A 16432-nucleotide genomic window follows, 5' to 3' on the forward strand; every position below is an offset into this window, starting at 1 on the left:
CATTTTGTGGATACTTCTAATTCTACTGTGTTTTTCGACACATCCATGAAAGAGGAAATTCGTGGATTCCCGGATCCTGTACGCCCTCAAGAGATCCCAAAAATTTTTAATAATAAATTTAAAGAAGTCGACTGTAATAAAATGTTTTACACTGACGGATCATATCTAGACGGGTCCACTGGCTTCGGTATATTCAATGTAAATTTCACCGCTTCCTATAAACTCAGTGATCCAGCTTCAGTTTACGTCGCAGAACTAGCTGCAATTCAGTATACCCTTGAGATCATTGACACTCTGCCCACAGATCACTACTTCATTGTATCGGACAGTCTCAGTTCCATTGAGGCTCTCCGTTCAGTGAAGCCTGGAAAGCACTCACCGTATTTCCTGGGGAAAATACGGGAACAATTGAGTGCTTTATCTGCAAAATCATACCAGATTACCTTGGTTTGGATCCCCTCACATTGTTCCATACGGGGCAATGAGAGGGCGGACTCGTTAGCCAAGGTGGGCGCACTAGAAGGTGATATCTATGAAAGACCAATCTGCTTCAATGAATTTTTCAGTTGCTGTCGTCAGAAAACTCTAGCCAGCTGGCAGAATACATGGAATAGTGGAACTCTGGGACGATGGTTACACTCAATAGTCCCACAGGTATCGACGAAAGCTTGGTTCCGGGGGTTAGACGTGAGCCGAGACTTTATTCGTGTAATGTCAAGGCTCATGTCTAATCATTATATGTTCAGCGCGCATCTCCGTCGTGTGGGGCTCGCTGAGAGTGGTGTCTGCGTTTGCGGTGAGGGTTATCATGACATCGAACATGTTGTTTGGACATGTGTCGAGTATTGTGATGCCAGGTCCCAACTCATAGGTTCCCTTCGGGCCCGAGGTATACCACCCTTCGTACCAGTCCGCGACGTCTTGGCAACTCGAAATCTTCCTTATATGACTCTCATCTATAACTTCTTGAAAACTATCAATGCTCAAATTTAGTGCTCTCCCTATCTCTTTCTCGTCTACAGCTCTACCGCACTCTTCTTTACGTTGCTGGAAGTATGGCCTGTGTAAACGATGCTTCGGAGCATGCACCTGCCTTGAACTGACTGAGTTGCTGGAAGCTACCCAAAAACGTCACATCAACGTCAGAACACACCAACGAAGCATCCCAATACAGAATAATCTCTTCATTGCTACAAGCTGAAAAACATGAAGATTCATCGAACGCAAAATGTGTCTAAAAGATGTATGCCACAAACCAATGATGTATTCAAATTTCAATTCAATACTGTGTATAACTTCAAACAATGTACAACAAGACGCATCTACAGCAACTAGCAACGAAATCAACAACAATACCATGGCAATGGATGACGAAACGAACCACGAACAAACTGCCCCTCAATCCTCGCAGGAGGAAAATGGAAGCTCCTCTCCCCCTAGAAAAAGGGTGACAACGAGATCCAATACAAAAAAAAATGTCCCCTTACTAACTGGGGAGTATGCCGCCCCGTAATACGGCATCCCTTTCTCTCCCCCTAACAACAAGACAATCGGCCACGTTAAGCTAAAGCAAATGAGCCTAATAAAAATTTTATTTGAAAAAAAAAAAAAAAGTAAAACAGTTTATTTCAAGTTAGGCTTATTATATTGATTGCAGGAATAAACCAGTTTTCATGGCGCTAACAATAAAGCGATGTAATGATGATCGAGAAAAATGGAACATATCCGTATATATTCGCCACTGAATTTTTCGTTTGCAATCTATAGAAAAATACAATAATACAAAAATACAATAAATTATTGGATTACGTTGATAATATATTTAACTTTTTCGCGATGTTGGAAGGTAACCATTTATTTGACTCAACGTTGTTCATCTAGACTATTTTTTATTGTGTTGGTAGTTATCACCCGAAATTAAGTGGCGGCAGACCAGAAGCAAGTAAATATTGTAACAAAACGGGTTCGATTTTGTCTTGAGTTGGAGGATGAGAAGTAGGCACAATTATGTATATAGTTTTGGCAATATGTATTAAATCTGTATCCTGCATGAAATTCGCATGGACGTATACAAATCAATACATTATAGGTAATTCTGTATGAATGGCAACTCTGTTGGTAAATGAAAAAATAAACACAGTCTAGATGACAGACAGGATGTTTTTGATAGGGTAACGTGGCGCCATCATGACACATGTGAGTACTGTCCCAAATAAAGGAATATTCGAAATGACCGTTAAAATGATTGAAGAATCTAATTTGAGTGTCCTGTCTGTTAGTCTGTGCTATTAATTTTCAAATATTTTGATGAAATCAGGCATCCCTGCAAGCAGCTGATCGGTGTTGACAAACGAGGGGAAACCAACTAGTAAAAAAACTTTTACATAACACAAGGGGTGTACAGATAGTAAATAGTTCGCGCAGTACAATATAGGTGGAACTAGTGCATCACGAAAAAATATTTTTATAAGAATTTACTCATACTGTCATGTCTGTTAGTCTGTGATAACACCAACATTAGCGGTCATACTGTTCATCTGAGTACTACAATGCAATGGTTTGAAGATCATTCTGGTCTCACGGTGAGATTTTCTTCACCCTCTAAGCATCACGCCGTAGATAAACGCAAAAGCGGTTAGTTTCGGGTCTTTACGCACTTTGAAGAGAGGCTACAAGAATACATATTATAAGTGAACAGAATATATAATTAAATACAAAATTAGCAAGCCATAAAAACTCTCAATTCCGATTTAGATCTGCAGTCGACGATGAGAACTTTTGAGATGCTCTAGATTGGGCATGTGCAATAATGAAACCGAGAACGATTACCTTGAAAAGATAACTGTTATTTCGAAAACAACAATTTCTCTGACCGCGTTCCCAATTTTAAACTTTTTTCATAAGATATCATTTTGACATTACCAGTTACTGAGGGGTAGCTCGATTTGCGATACAGTTTTAAAAGCGAGTGGCAGGTCGTGTCGTCGTTTATACCTTTTTTCATATTTATAATTGAGTAGTCCTATATTTTTGAAGGGACTATGTGGGATTGAAAGTTCTGTATTATAAGGAAAACGATCGATTTTTACCTCTCTCATATCATATATAGTCCCATTGTCCGAATTTGACTGGTTCCGAAATTACAGAGTGATGAGTGTTTTGTTTATAAGTAAAATTGTAAGAAGGAACAAAGACTTTGAAAGCTTTATCAGTAGCTGTCCTGGTTTGAAAATGTTGTTGATTAATTGTCGAACAAATTTAGTTCAAATATAACGGTTTCGAAATCACCAGAAAAAGTGGTAAAAAATTTCGAAATAGAACATAACATCGATTTCTTAGAGACAGCTAAACCGATTTTAACAATTTTATATTCAAATAAAGTGTCTTATTATCCCATATGATCCTATTTAATCACATCGATATCCAACTATCGGGTCTGGAAATACAGGGTGATTTCACTTCGTCATTACAAGTTACGATCAAGCAACAGAACAATCTTCTCGGTAGCAATCAAAAACTCGCAGTCAAAAACGGATCTCAAAGTCATGAGTTGGGCATGTCATTAGGATACCGGACGATAGCCAAGTGAATATTGCGCTTGACCCGACAAACGTTTCTATGCGGGCTTTCGGAAAACAGTCCGGTAGATGACTGAACGATTAAATGCAGATTATATTTACACAACACCAATATTTATTCTGTAAACATCATTCTATTTGTTAATACTTATCGATGATTCAATTGATGCACATTATAAATTATCTATGATCAACAATTGTAATGGAGATTTGTCAGGCACACCGACCACTTATCACATACTTATTACCAGTGATTGAACAAAAATGGCAGAGGTTAGGGCAGTTTTACTTTCTTTCTATAAATGATAACCTGGTAGATATGTATTGGGAACACACTTTTCACTAACGATACATCGAAGGCATTTCTAGGACCAATCGGTTCCGGATTAGCACTACTGTTTTACTCTAGAAGCTTTTTTTGTTGCATAAGCGCTTTTGGGCAGTCACACCTTTTTAAAATTAATTGCTACTCTCGTTCTGGAGTACATCGACAATCTCAAATGAGTAAGCGTCAAACACACATTGGATTTTAAGTTGGTGTTTAGGCAGTTCCTTTCAGTGCATTTATCTTGGACCGGTAATCAGCCTCGAGCTTTGAGATGTGTTCTTTCATGCTGCGATCTTTACTTTCCAGTGCTTCCTTCATGCGGTTTTGTACTTTCAAAAGTGCAGTATTGTATCCCTCCTTGATGCGATCGTACTCCTTCAACATGTGCTGTTCCTTGTCCTCTGCGTATTTCTGATAAATGGAAATTAGTTTATATAAAAATTGGCAAGTGTTCTATCAGAGAAAGTGCTTACCTTATAGTTGAGAGCCGTCTTTTTCACCGAGTTGTACTTTTCGGTTACCATCTCCAGACTTTTGTTGTATTCCTCTTCGATTTCCTTGAATTTTTCGATCACTTCACTTTCCCGCTCGTGAAACATCTTGCGCTCGTCGGTGATTTGTTTCGTCAGCATTGCCATCGATTCGCGCTCGGACTGGATTAGTTCTCGCTTTTCCTGCAGTTCACCCTCGAGAAATTGCACCTTCTGCTGAGCATTGTTCAGTTCGGCTTTATATTTTTTCATCACCTCAGCCTGTTTGTCGAACAGCAACCGAGCATCGTTGTCCTTTTTGGCCAACATTTCCGCCATCTTCTCCCGTTCGGCTTTGATGGCAAACTTCAGCACCTCGACTTCTTTGCTGCGTGTCAACAGCTCGTTGACCCGATCGTGCAGTTCGTTTTTCAAAGCCGAAATGTTTTCCTCAAACTTCCGGAATTGCGTCTTGAACTTTTCCTCGATAATTTTCATTTCGGCAGCGAAGGCCCGTGCCATTTCCTCGCGTATCCGGTGTTCCTGTTCGCGAGCAACCTTACGACTTTCCTGTTCGGTTCTTTCCAGCAGCTCCGGAGAGGTACCCACACTCTGATCACGTGACGGATGCTGTGGGAGCGGCGATGTGGCACAGTCCTTCGTTGAACTGTTACCGCTGCTGGTGTTGCTGTTGTTGGCGTGTTGATTGCGCATGAATTCCTCGAACTGGACAGCCTTCTGTTTGAGTTCATCGATCAGATAGTCCCTCTCGGCTTTCAGGTCAAGCTTATTGTTAAGATCGTTAATGGTGGCACGTGATTTGTGCAAGGCGTTCTTTAGTTCGTTGATTTCACGCAGATGCGAAGCACATGTGTTTTGAAGTTGTAGATTTTGAATCTCGACCTGTGGAAAGAGAAAAGCTTAACATTGTATGGTCCATAGTGGGACACAGCATCCGAGACTTACCTTTGACATCTCCGTTAGATTCTCAACGCATCTTTCACAGCTGTTCGTGCTTTTATTGGGATCCTTTGCTTCGCGATCATTCTCGCGCCTTTCGCTGAGATCTTTCAGAAGTTTTTCGTGATCAAGTTTTTCCTTCTCAAGCATTTTACTCAACTCAGATGCCTTCAACTCTGCCAGTTGTAGAGCACGTTCCAAAGATGCTACTTTCTCATGCAGAATCGAAAGCTCCTTTTCCGTGTCCTTGCGTTTGAGAGCTTCCAATTCCCTGCAAACGTTATCCTTGCAGCTGGACATTTCAATGTACAGGTTCTTCAACCGTTCGCATTCACTCTGAGCGTCTTTGAGGAGAAATTTCTGTTTTTCTAGTTCCAGCTTGACACCATCAAAAGATTTCGAGTCCGTTTCAAACTTTTTGTTAATTTCTTCAAGCTTTCGATATTCGTTTTCCAACCGTGTTAGCTTCTCTTCCAGTTCAACTTTTTCCTGCTTGAGTGCAAATATTTTATCCTCCAAAACATCCTGTTTATCGTAGCTGGATCTACGTCCCTGTTTGGAAGTGTGCTGTTCCTTCTTGTAATACTTCTCCAATTCGTTCTCTAAAATTTTGAGTTTCGAGCTGACCCGAAAGGCTTCCTCCTTGTATTGATTCATTTGAACCAGAGCCATACTTTCATCTTTTTTCAGTTGCTGAATTTCCTTATCCCGGGATGCCACGTCCGCTTCCAATTTTTTAATTGCTTCTCGTTTCTCTTTTTGTCCGTTCATGCAAATTAACAACTCGTGCTTCAGTTTCGTAACTCGTTCTTCCGTATTTTTCATGCTCGGATTGATGGGAGTGCTGCCGACCAGATTTTTCCGGGTAACGGCAAAATTACAGCCGGATTCGCCGGCCAACTCACCTGTTTCGTCCTTCGCACAAACCAAACTATCCATCAGTTCCAGTTCGGCGTTGGTTGTTTCCAGTCTAAAAAAAAAACAGAATATTAAAACATGTCAATTGAAAAAAAATAGTGCTTATCCATGGGGCCAAAATTATAAATGGCCGATAAATTCTATGAAACAGCTCAACGAGAACCTCATTTCATGGATGCTCTTTCGCAATACAAAAGCTTTTGGTTTCGTGTGAAAATTCGAAGAACATCGAACACGCGAACCAAGGGCATACACGTTGTTTGCCTCGATTTGTATTTGTCAAATTTTCTTACATTTTCAAATTTTCTTACATTATCAAATAATCAATTTTTTGCAACAGATTCTAATATTCTACAAAATACAGCAAGAGCGGTAAGAAAATTTGAAATTAGTTCATGTTTTTCACGATTAACTGGCAAATTCATTTGAAAAAGTTTTTACTATGAAGTGGTATCGTCGATCTCAATTCATTGTGCGAAAACTAGAATTAATTTAGAGTGGAGCTCTATGTTTAGTTCAAAACCGTTTTTAAAACGCTCCGGGATAACAAGTAATGTACCCAAAATAAATGGTACCCGATCGCTAAACATTCTTTTTTAATCCACCTAGTGGTGTAATGGTGCCTTTCTCAAATTACTTATATTTTCAAAAACATCACTAGAATATTCTGTCAAGGTTATTTACTTTCAAACTTGAATAAAATCAAAAACGTTCTCTGAATATAAACTACCCCAATCTTTTCAGTACAGTAAACAGCTATGTCAAGTTAATATAGTTTTAAATGTGGTGGTGTTTTCTTCTTCCGTACCAGCACATACCGATGCGTATCGGTTTTGGATTATTTTGTATGACAGATGGAAAGTTTTGACACTCATCGCCATCTAATTTCGGAACCGAAAATTGCACAGTATCTTTTAAGACAACAAGAGCATTATATTGAATCATTATTTGTGAAAATCGGTTTAACCGTTGCTGAGAAATCGAAGTGAGTTCCGTTTTTGTAGCTATTCTTCACTATTACCGGTGCTTTCGGAAACGGAAACCGGGGAATTATAGTCTCAAAGTAGATTTACATATTCACTAACTAACAAGGTCTGCCTTGTGAAATTACCAGTAAGTTCTATGAAAATTCACACCTCGTTTCGCCATTACTTGTGAAACAATACTCATGAAATTTTTCACTTATCACGCTGTAATACCGAAACCAGCGTGATAAGTGAAAATACCGAAACCGGCAGTCGTATTTGGGTTTGGTAAACGACTGGACAATGCGCAATTCAGGCCCCAATGTGGTTCTTAGCCTCTTGTCCAGTAACTCCTATTCCTACCTCCCCGCGGTGCCGGCTGGGGTACGAGTAACCATAGGAAAGATCGGGTAACCAACCCCGGTGGGACCTTGGTCGTATGCTGACAGGGAAGGGGGGGGGGGGGCTTCCCTTCTCTTTACAGAGAGCGAGCCTACCCGAGCGTCTGTTCCCCATGTTGGGGCGGCTCGAAACAGCGTCTGTTCTCCATGTTAGGAGCGGCTGATTACCGTCCTTGTGTCATTGTGGGACTATAAACAGTGCTGACACGATGGCCCTCCGGCGAGACAGGAGGTTGGTGCAGGCCTAACAAGCCGTCCGGAAAACACTTGTTACGAATAATCAGGATATAAATACGACTCGGAATAATCGGCAAAGACCCACGCAACGAACAAAGGACTACGATTGGAAGCTTGGCACATGGAACTGCAAATCGCTTGGCTTCCCAGGATACGACCGAATGCTGCATGATGAGCTTCAAATCCGCGGCTTCGATGTCGTAGCACTGCAGGAACTTTGTTGGACGGGACAGAAGGTGTGGAAAAGTGGGCATCGAGCGGCTACCTTCTACCAGAGCTGTGGCACAACCAACGTTCTAGGAACGGGATTTGTAGTGTTGGGCAAGATGCGCCAGCGCGTGATTGGGTGGCAGCCAATCAGTGATAGAATGTGCGTATTGAAGATCAAGGGCCGTTTCTTCAATTACAGCATCACCAACGTGCACTGCCCACATGAGACGAGACCCGATGACGAGAAGGAAGCATTCTACGCGCAGCTGGAACAAACCTACGACACCTGTCCACGGCAGGATGTAAAACTCGTCATCGGCAACATGAATGCTCAGGTAGGCCGGGAGGCAATGTACAGACCCGTGATCGGGCTGGAGAGCCTGCACGCGGTAACAAACGACAACGGTCAACGATGCGTAAATTTTGCAGCCTCCCGAGGAGTGGTAGTTCGAAGCACCTTCTTCCCCCGCAAAGATATCCACAAAGCCACCTGGAGATCACCTGATCAACATACGGAAAATCAAATCGACCACGTTCTCATCGACGGGCGATTCTTCTCCGACGTCATCAATGTCCGCACCTACCGCAGCACCAACATTGATTCTGACCACTACCTTGTTGCAGTTTGTATGCGCTCAAAACTATCGACGGTGCACAATATTCGTCGCACAGGAACGCCGGGACTCAATCTCGAGCAGCTACGTAGCATTCGTACTGCAGAGGAATACGCGCAACAACTGGAGCAACGGAAGAGCAGCTTGGCGCGGCGACTTTCGAAGACGGCTGGAGGAACATAAGGTTCGCCGTGAGTAGCATTGCTGCAACCGTTCTAGGTACGAGGTTATCGAATCGAGGAAATGACTGGTTTGACGGCGAGTGTCAGCAGTTGGTCGTAAAGAAGAATGCAGCAAGGGCGAGGATGCAACACCGCACGAGAGCGAACGAGGAACGATACAGACAGGCGCGGTACAGACAGAACACGGTTTTCCGGAGGAAAAAGCGCCACCAGGAAGACCAAGATCGCGAAGCGGTGGAACAGCTGTACCGCGCAAATGACACACGGAAGTTCTATGAAAAGGTGAACCGCTCACGTAAAGGCTACACGCCACAGGCCTAAATGTGCAGAGATACCAGTGGTAACCTTCTCACGAACGAACGTGAGGTGATCGACAGGTGGAAGCAGTACTATGACGAGCATCTGAATGGCGAAGCACAAGATACAGAGAACGGTACAGGAATCAATCTGGGTGCACGCTCAGCCGACGACAGATTCCCAGCCCCTGATCTGTCGGAGATAAGTGAGGAGATCGGCAAGCTGAGGAACAACAAAGCCGCGGGCAATGACCAGTTACCAGGCGAGCTGCTCAAACATGGAGGAGAGGCACTGGCTAGAGCGCTGCGCTGGATGATTTCTAAGATTTGGGAGGAGGAGATTCTACCGCAGGAATGGATGGATGGAGTGGTATGTCCCGTCTACAAAAAGGGCGATAAGCTAGACTGTTGCAATTACCGCGCAATCACATTGCTGAACGCCGCCTACAAGGTACTCTCCCAAATCCTTTGCCGTCGTCTATCACCAATAGCTAAGGAATTCGTAGGGCCGTACCAAGCGGGATTTACTGGAGCCCGCGCCACTACGGATCACATATTCGCGATAAGACAAGTACTCCAGAAGTGTCGTGAATACAACGTACCCACGCATCACCTATTCATTGACTTCAAAGCGGCATACGACACAATCGATCGAGAACGAATACGGTTTCCCGGATAAACTGACGCGGTTGGTCAAAGCAACGATGGATAGAGTGATGTGCTACGTCCGAGTTTCTGGGACGCTCTCGAGTCCCTTCGAATCTCGGAGAGGGCTACGTCAAGGTGATGGACTCTCTTGTATCTTGTTCAATATTGCCCTGGAAGGTGTGATTCGAAGAGCGAGGATCGACACGAGTGGCACGATCTTCCGAAAGTCCGTACAACTTTTTGGCTTCGCTGACGATATTGGTATTGTGACACGTAACCTTGAGAAGATGATGGAAACCTACATCGGACTGAAAGATGAAGCTAGGCGTATCGGACTGGCCATAAATGCGTCGAAAACAAAATACATGAGAGGAAGAGGCTCTAGAGAAGAAACACTACGCCTCCCACCACGAATATTGATAGACGGTGACGATATCGAGGTGGTTGACGAGTTCGTGTATTTGGGCCACCGCCGATAATGACACCAGCAGAGAAATTCATAGACGTATTTTGGCAGGGAATCGTGCGTACTTTGGACTCAGAAAAACCCTTCGATCGAGAAAAGTACGCCACCGCACGAAATTGACCATCTACAAAACGCTAATTAAACCGTTTGTTCTCTATGGCCACGAGACCTGGACTATGTTGGCAGAGGACCAACGCGCTCTCAGCGTTTTCGAAAGAAAGGTACTGAGTACCATCTATGGCAGAGTACAGATGGAAGACGGAACGTGCAGACGGCGTATGAATCACGAATTGCAACAGCTGCTAGGAGAACCACCTATCGTTCGGACAGCTAAAATCGGACGTCTACGATGGGCTGGGCATGTCATAAGGATGTCGGACGACAGCCCAGTAAAAATGGTTCTTGAATCTAATCCGACTGGTACAATAAGAAGAGGAGCGCAGCGAGCAAGGTGGATCGATCAAGTGGAGGGTGATCTTAGAAGCATCCGTGCCTTGAGTGGCTGGCGACGAGCAGCCATGGACCGAGTTATGTGGAGACGTATGCTTGATACAGCAAAGGACACCCCAGGCCTATAGCTGTTAGGTAAGGTAGCTATTAATGTTCCACAAGAACCCGCTAGTACTGGCGACAGTTTGGCGGCTCTGAAAGATGAGATACAAGTACTCAGTGCGGAGCTTCGTCGCCTAAAGGCTGGACCAATACGAAACCGAAGTCGATCTGCGTCGAGAACGAAGACTAGCAGATATGTTTTGCTGGTACCATCGCAAATACGGATCTGATGCACAACACTGCAGAGAGCCCTGCTCATTCAATCGAAAAAAAAACTAGAAATTCGCCCTCCTGACTCGGCGCAGGTGGGCGCTAATTTCACGAGCCGTCGTCTGGTGATTTTTGACAAAACACTCCGCACAAACTTTCTTATAGATACAGGATCCGATGTATCTATAATTCCCGCGATGAGAAATGACAAGTTAAATGGGACAGCGTCGTTCTCCTTACACGCTGCAAATGAAACGAAAATCAATACATATACAAGCAGATTTATTTCTATCGATCTCGGGCTTCGTAGGCGATTCACTTGGCGCTTTATAGTGGCTGACGTCAGCAAGACGATCATCGGTGCGGATTTCTTGGCGCATTTCGGACTGTTGGTGGATTTAAAATGCAAGCGGCTGATCGACGGGACAACCAAACTCCGCTCACAAGGGAAACTTGTTCCGGTCGATATCCATGGAATCCGAGTCATCGATTCCCAAGACCTGCTCAATAGTATTATGACCGAATAACGTGAAATTTTGGTTCCGTCATTAATCCAGAAAGAAGTTATGCACGACGTAACCCACCACATTGTAACTCATGGACCTCCCGTGGCATCGAAAGTTAGGCGAATGCATCCGGAGAAGTTAAAGGCAGCGAAGGATGAATTTTGAATAATGTGCGAAATGGGAATTTGCCGTCCATCCTCTAGTAGCTTGGCCAGTCCACTTCACTGCGTTCCGAAACGAAATGGAGAATGGAGGTTCGTCGGTGACTACCGCCGTCTAAATAAAGTCACTGTTCCAGATAGGTATCCCGTGCCACACGTCCACGACCTTCTCAACCGTTTCGAAGGTAAGACCATTTTTACAACGCTTGATTTAGTACGGGCCTATTACAACATACCTGTAGCGGAAAAGGATATAGAAAAAACAGCCGTCATAACCCCATTTGGTCTATACGAATTCGCAAGGATGCCATTTGGCTTGTGCAATGCAAGCCAAACCTTTCAACGGTTCATGAATAAGCTGTTTGGAGATTTGGACTTCGTCATTGTTTTCATTGATGACATCTGCATTGCCTCAGCAAACAACTCGGAGCACGGTGATCACGTACGTTTAGTTTTGGACCGTTTGAAGGAGAATGGACTGATGATAAACATTGATAAATGTAACTTTTCCACACCTGAAGTCGAATTTCTCGGATATTGTGTCAACAAGGATGGCATTCGTCCGACGTCATCTCGAGTTGAAGCCATTCTCAATTACGAGCCTCCCACAACTGTTAAGGACCTTCGTCGTTTCCTCGCATTGATCAACGTCTACAAACGATTTATTCCACATGCGGTAACAGTTCAAGAGAATTTACGAAAGCTGATTCCTGATAATAAAAAAAACGATACAAGGGCAGATGCATGGGAGCCCGGTGCGAAAACATGCTTCGACAGATGCAAACAGTCACTTGCAGAAGCGGCTTTACTTCACTTCCCGGACGCTTCCAAACCACTAGGCCACGGCAATGAAGCTGGCAGTAAGATATTTCAGATACCTTGTCGAAGGACGTAAGTCTTCGATCTACACGGATCATTATCCACTCACTCACGCATTAATTACCGATTCTAGTAGTCGTTTGCCGCATGAAAAGAGATATTTGCTGAATTCACGACTGATATACAACATATTAGTGGGAAAAACAACACTTTAGCGGACACTCTATCGAGAGTGGGCGCGCTTGTGGGAAACATAGACTTCCACCGGAGAGCTAAGGATCAAAGCAACGATCAGCAACTGAAACAGTTACTGGGGTTAAGAAAAACATCACTGAAGTTGGAACTGAGAAATTGTCCTTACGTTAACCCTATTGAGGTTTCTATGCCCGGTGAAAAATGAACGGCGGCAAAAATGAAATGAAATGAAAAATGAAAAATGGGTGGCCAACACGTTTCCTGATGAAAACAAAACAATATGTAAAAGCGATTCACACGCAGCATCAAGTGACTATCAGCTGCATGGAACGATTACGGAACAACAACATTAATTGTAAGCAATTCATATAAAAGGACACTACGTCAAGTTCACGGAACATTCCAACGTCGGATACGTGAGCAATATTCGGCTAAAAAAATTAATAAAAATAATCTGGACGTCGACGGAAGTTGATTGATCGTCTGAACCGTGTTCAATGCATGCGTTTCCTGATGAAAACAAACCAATCTTATTTGCATTTGTGGTTGTAAGTGAGCTGTCAGAGAACCTAATTTATTGTGACGTTTCAGCCAACCTTCGTGTACGACTGAGTGTCATCATTCGGAAATAATGTCACAGCTTCATGGACTCGCTCATCCTGGTGCGAAAGCAACAAGAAAACTCGTAACAGATCGATTCGTTTGGCCATCAATGAACAAGGATATTAACCATTTCGTTAAAACTTGCCAACAATGTCAGCTATCCAAGGTCACACGACACACGAATGCACCACTCGCGAAGTATGAGGCACCGAAAGCACGTTTTCGTCATATACATATGGATTTGGTAGGTCCTCTTCTGCCGTCAAAGGATTGTATATATCTGTTGACCATAATCGATCGTACGCGTTTCGGAATCACATAAAATAAAACTACTTCTTTTCAAGCTAAACCGTCGTGAATCTGTTTGAAATTACGATCACTGTCCCCACATACTCAAAGCTATTACTGTCAGTTAAGTCCGAACGAGCGACAGAGATGTCAGACAACAGGCCTTAAAAAATGGTGCGGCGTAGCCAGTAATTAGTGTGGTTTAACCTATAGGTTTAAAAAACTTTGAAATACACAGAATTCTTATTTTAATCATATGTTTCCATTTTTCAATGGCTCAAATTTGGGAGTATCAAAGGCAAAATGGCTTTCTCGTTGATCGATTACTAATTCAACTCATTGTATGAAATGATACTAGAAACCTTAGACTTTAAATTCGCGAAATCAAGTACGAGACTGCATTCAAGCCATGTTCGAAGATAGCTTCAAGTAGAATGTAGTATCCACTAAGAAATTATAGTTCGATCAAAAACATATCTGGAAAACATTCGATACGTTTGGACCGCTTTGCTGACAAAAATCCAAAAGTGATTCAGATTACTGAAATAGAACACGAAAGCTGTCTTTGTGACTTCACGATATTATTGGTACAGTCAGAACAATTTAAAATGGATTTTCCAGACACGTACTTACTAGAGATGGTTGGGTAAGCATTTTTTCAAACCCGAGCAAGGATAAAAAACTTTTATCCGTTCCGGAGATTAATTTATCTTCCAAACCCGAACCCGAACCGTACCCGATAGAAAAATCTCTACCTTTATCTTTACCCGACCCGAAACAAAGTTCTAAAACCCGAAACCCGAACAAATTTGGATTTCTATGAAATTATGTACTAAAGTCGCGATTTTGCTCCTGAGTATTGTTTCAGAAAAAAACCAGCTCAGCACCTTCGATTTTTAGCAGGCAACAAAATACACTGCTCGCTATGAATTACAAATTCTATCATATCTAATTAAAAATACGTGGTTTTACCTATGCAAATTGATGCGTAGAAATATTTCTGATCAGTAAGTGCAACCGGATTACCAATCCCAACCACTTTTTTAAATGTTTACTTCCTTAACATTTCTAATTTGCACCCCCATATAGAAAACGTAAATATGTGTTCCACATCAAAAGTGGTTCGAAAACCAGGATTCCTACCGGTGGGTTAACATATTGATGGTCCGCTGCATGTCCTGCGTCTGCTGTTCCAGTGCGTTCACTTTCGTTTTGAGTCTTAGATTGTCCTGCGAAAACCCGGTCAGATTTGTTGTTTTTGCCATCAGATTCTCGCAGTGCCTCTGCGATTCCTCCAGATTGTCCTGCAATCGCTGGATCGTTTCGGACTTTTCCACAACCAGCGTGTCACGCAGTGATTGCAGTTCTTTGTAGCGAACTTCCAGTCGGCGCACTTCCTGTACACGGTCGTCCAGATCCGAGCGTAGATTGTCGATTTGCTGCTGCATCATTGTAACTTTCGCGTTATGTTTCTCTTCCGACTGCTTCAGCAGTTGATCCGTGTAACGATCAGCTTTGAGACCAATGTTCTGCTCGACCATGTGATACTTGTGCAAAGTATCCTGGAGCATCGTTTTTTTGTTTTCCAGTTCGGCTTCGAGTTTGAGATTCGTATCTTCGAGTGATTTGATTTTCGTTCTAAGCTTGCCAATGACATCTTCTTGTTCGGAAATTTTCGTTTTACTCGCTACCAACAGATCATGCGTTTGAGTGCGAGTCATATTTGCCCGATCCCGTTCGCCTTCGGCCAACATCAAGCGTTTTTGCAGTTCACCCTTCTCCTGTTCGAATTCTTTAGTTTTGTCATGCAGCAATCGAGTTACGTGTTCAAACTCGCGCGATTTTGATTCGAACATATTTTTCCAATGCGCAACTTCATGATTGTATCGACTATCACCTCCCCCGGAAAGTGGACCATTCGTTGCACCAGCATCCTCAAGAAATCTGAAAAGTGAAAATAAAAAATCAAACATTCACTTCCGCGATGATTACACATCCTACCTCTGCCTCGGTGAGCCACCAACAATCGGCAGTGGGGGTGGAGGTGGTGATTCTGCCGGCTGTTCGGAATAGTTTGATAAATAGTTCAACGAATTCAGTGTATCGTTTTGGTCATCGTCATCAATTAGATCGTCGAAGGCATTTTCCATTTGCTTGGCCAGCTCGACTTGTCGACGCTTTTGATCTTCCAGCGCTTCCTCTTCCTCGGCGCGTTGAAGTGCACTCGCATTGTTCACCTGAATGCTTCCACCATCGTTAAAAAGTGTCACTCCCGGATTACTGTTCATCTTTTTGTCACCTAGAAACTTTTTCCGTAATCCAATAAAATTTGCGCAAGGTTTCCAAGTATACGGTCACTGCATTCGCACAGCACGCACACTGACTTTAGCTGTGTCACTTCACCGCTGATGATTTCATTCTGCGATTTTCAAGGATTTTCACTCTCGCACCGTGATTATTTTGGAAATATGCGCGAACGAAAACGTAACGAATGCAAAAGGAATGCCGCACATTCGTTTGTATTTTGCCGGCGGCTGTGGTGGACTGGACGCGGTGCAAGGAAAACTGTAAACAAACGGTTTTCCCGACCTTGAATTGATGCTGTAACCATTCCGTTGACAGTTTATCGGAGACACGCTTTGGAACGAAGGTGCGCACTCTGGTGACGAGCCCACCGAACCAAAGCCCTTGTTTTAAAGATGCCCGCTTGGAAAGAAAACCGACAGCCGGTGCAATTTCAGTTATGTTTGACCGAAGACACAATATTTTTAATATACTGGGTCTCGGGCCACTGCGGAATTCCAGGAAACGAGGTGGCTGTTTGG

General features: G+C 43.2%; 1 protein-coding gene across 1 annotated transcript; it reads right to left on the reverse strand.

The window, feature by feature from the left end:
- Positions 1–3683: 3683 nt before the first annotated feature.
- LOC131429448 (uncharacterized) lies at positions 3684–16186 on the reverse strand. The gene is made up of 5 exons (XM_058593578.1): positions 15609–16186; positions 14751–15551; positions 5343–6306; positions 4380–5279; positions 3684–4317 (listed from the first exon to the last, which is right to left on the reverse strand). Exons 1-5 carry the CDS (start codon positions 15893–15895, stop codon positions 4120–4122), a joined length of 3150 nt encoding a protein of 1049 aa, XP_058449561.1. The 5' UTR covers positions 15896–16186; the 3' UTR covers positions 3684–4119.
- Positions 16187–16432: the final 246 nt, after the last annotated feature.

The sequence above is a fragment of the Malaya genurostris genome, chromosome 2 (assembly GCF_030247185.1).
Source record: "Malaya genurostris strain Urasoe2022 chromosome 2, Malgen_1.1, whole genome shotgun sequence".
Lineage (NCBI taxonomy): Eukaryota > Metazoa > Arthropoda > Insecta > Diptera > Culicidae > Malaya > Malaya genurostris.

Bases quoted from the DNA above. Each gene is read 5' to 3' on its own strand.
- LOC131429448 (XM_058593578.1), bottom strand. From the start codon at position 15,895: ATGAACAGTAATCCGGGAGTGACACTTTTTAACGATGGTGGAAGCATT. The intron at 15,552-15,608 runs GTAGGATGTGTA...TTCACTTTTCAG, and splicing joins GGTGGCTCACCGAGGCAGAG to ATTTCTTGAGGATGCTGGTG. The intron at 4,318-4,379 runs GTAAGCACTTTC...TCCATTTATCAG, and splicing joins AGACGGCTCTCAACTATAAG to AAATACGCAGAGGACAAGGA.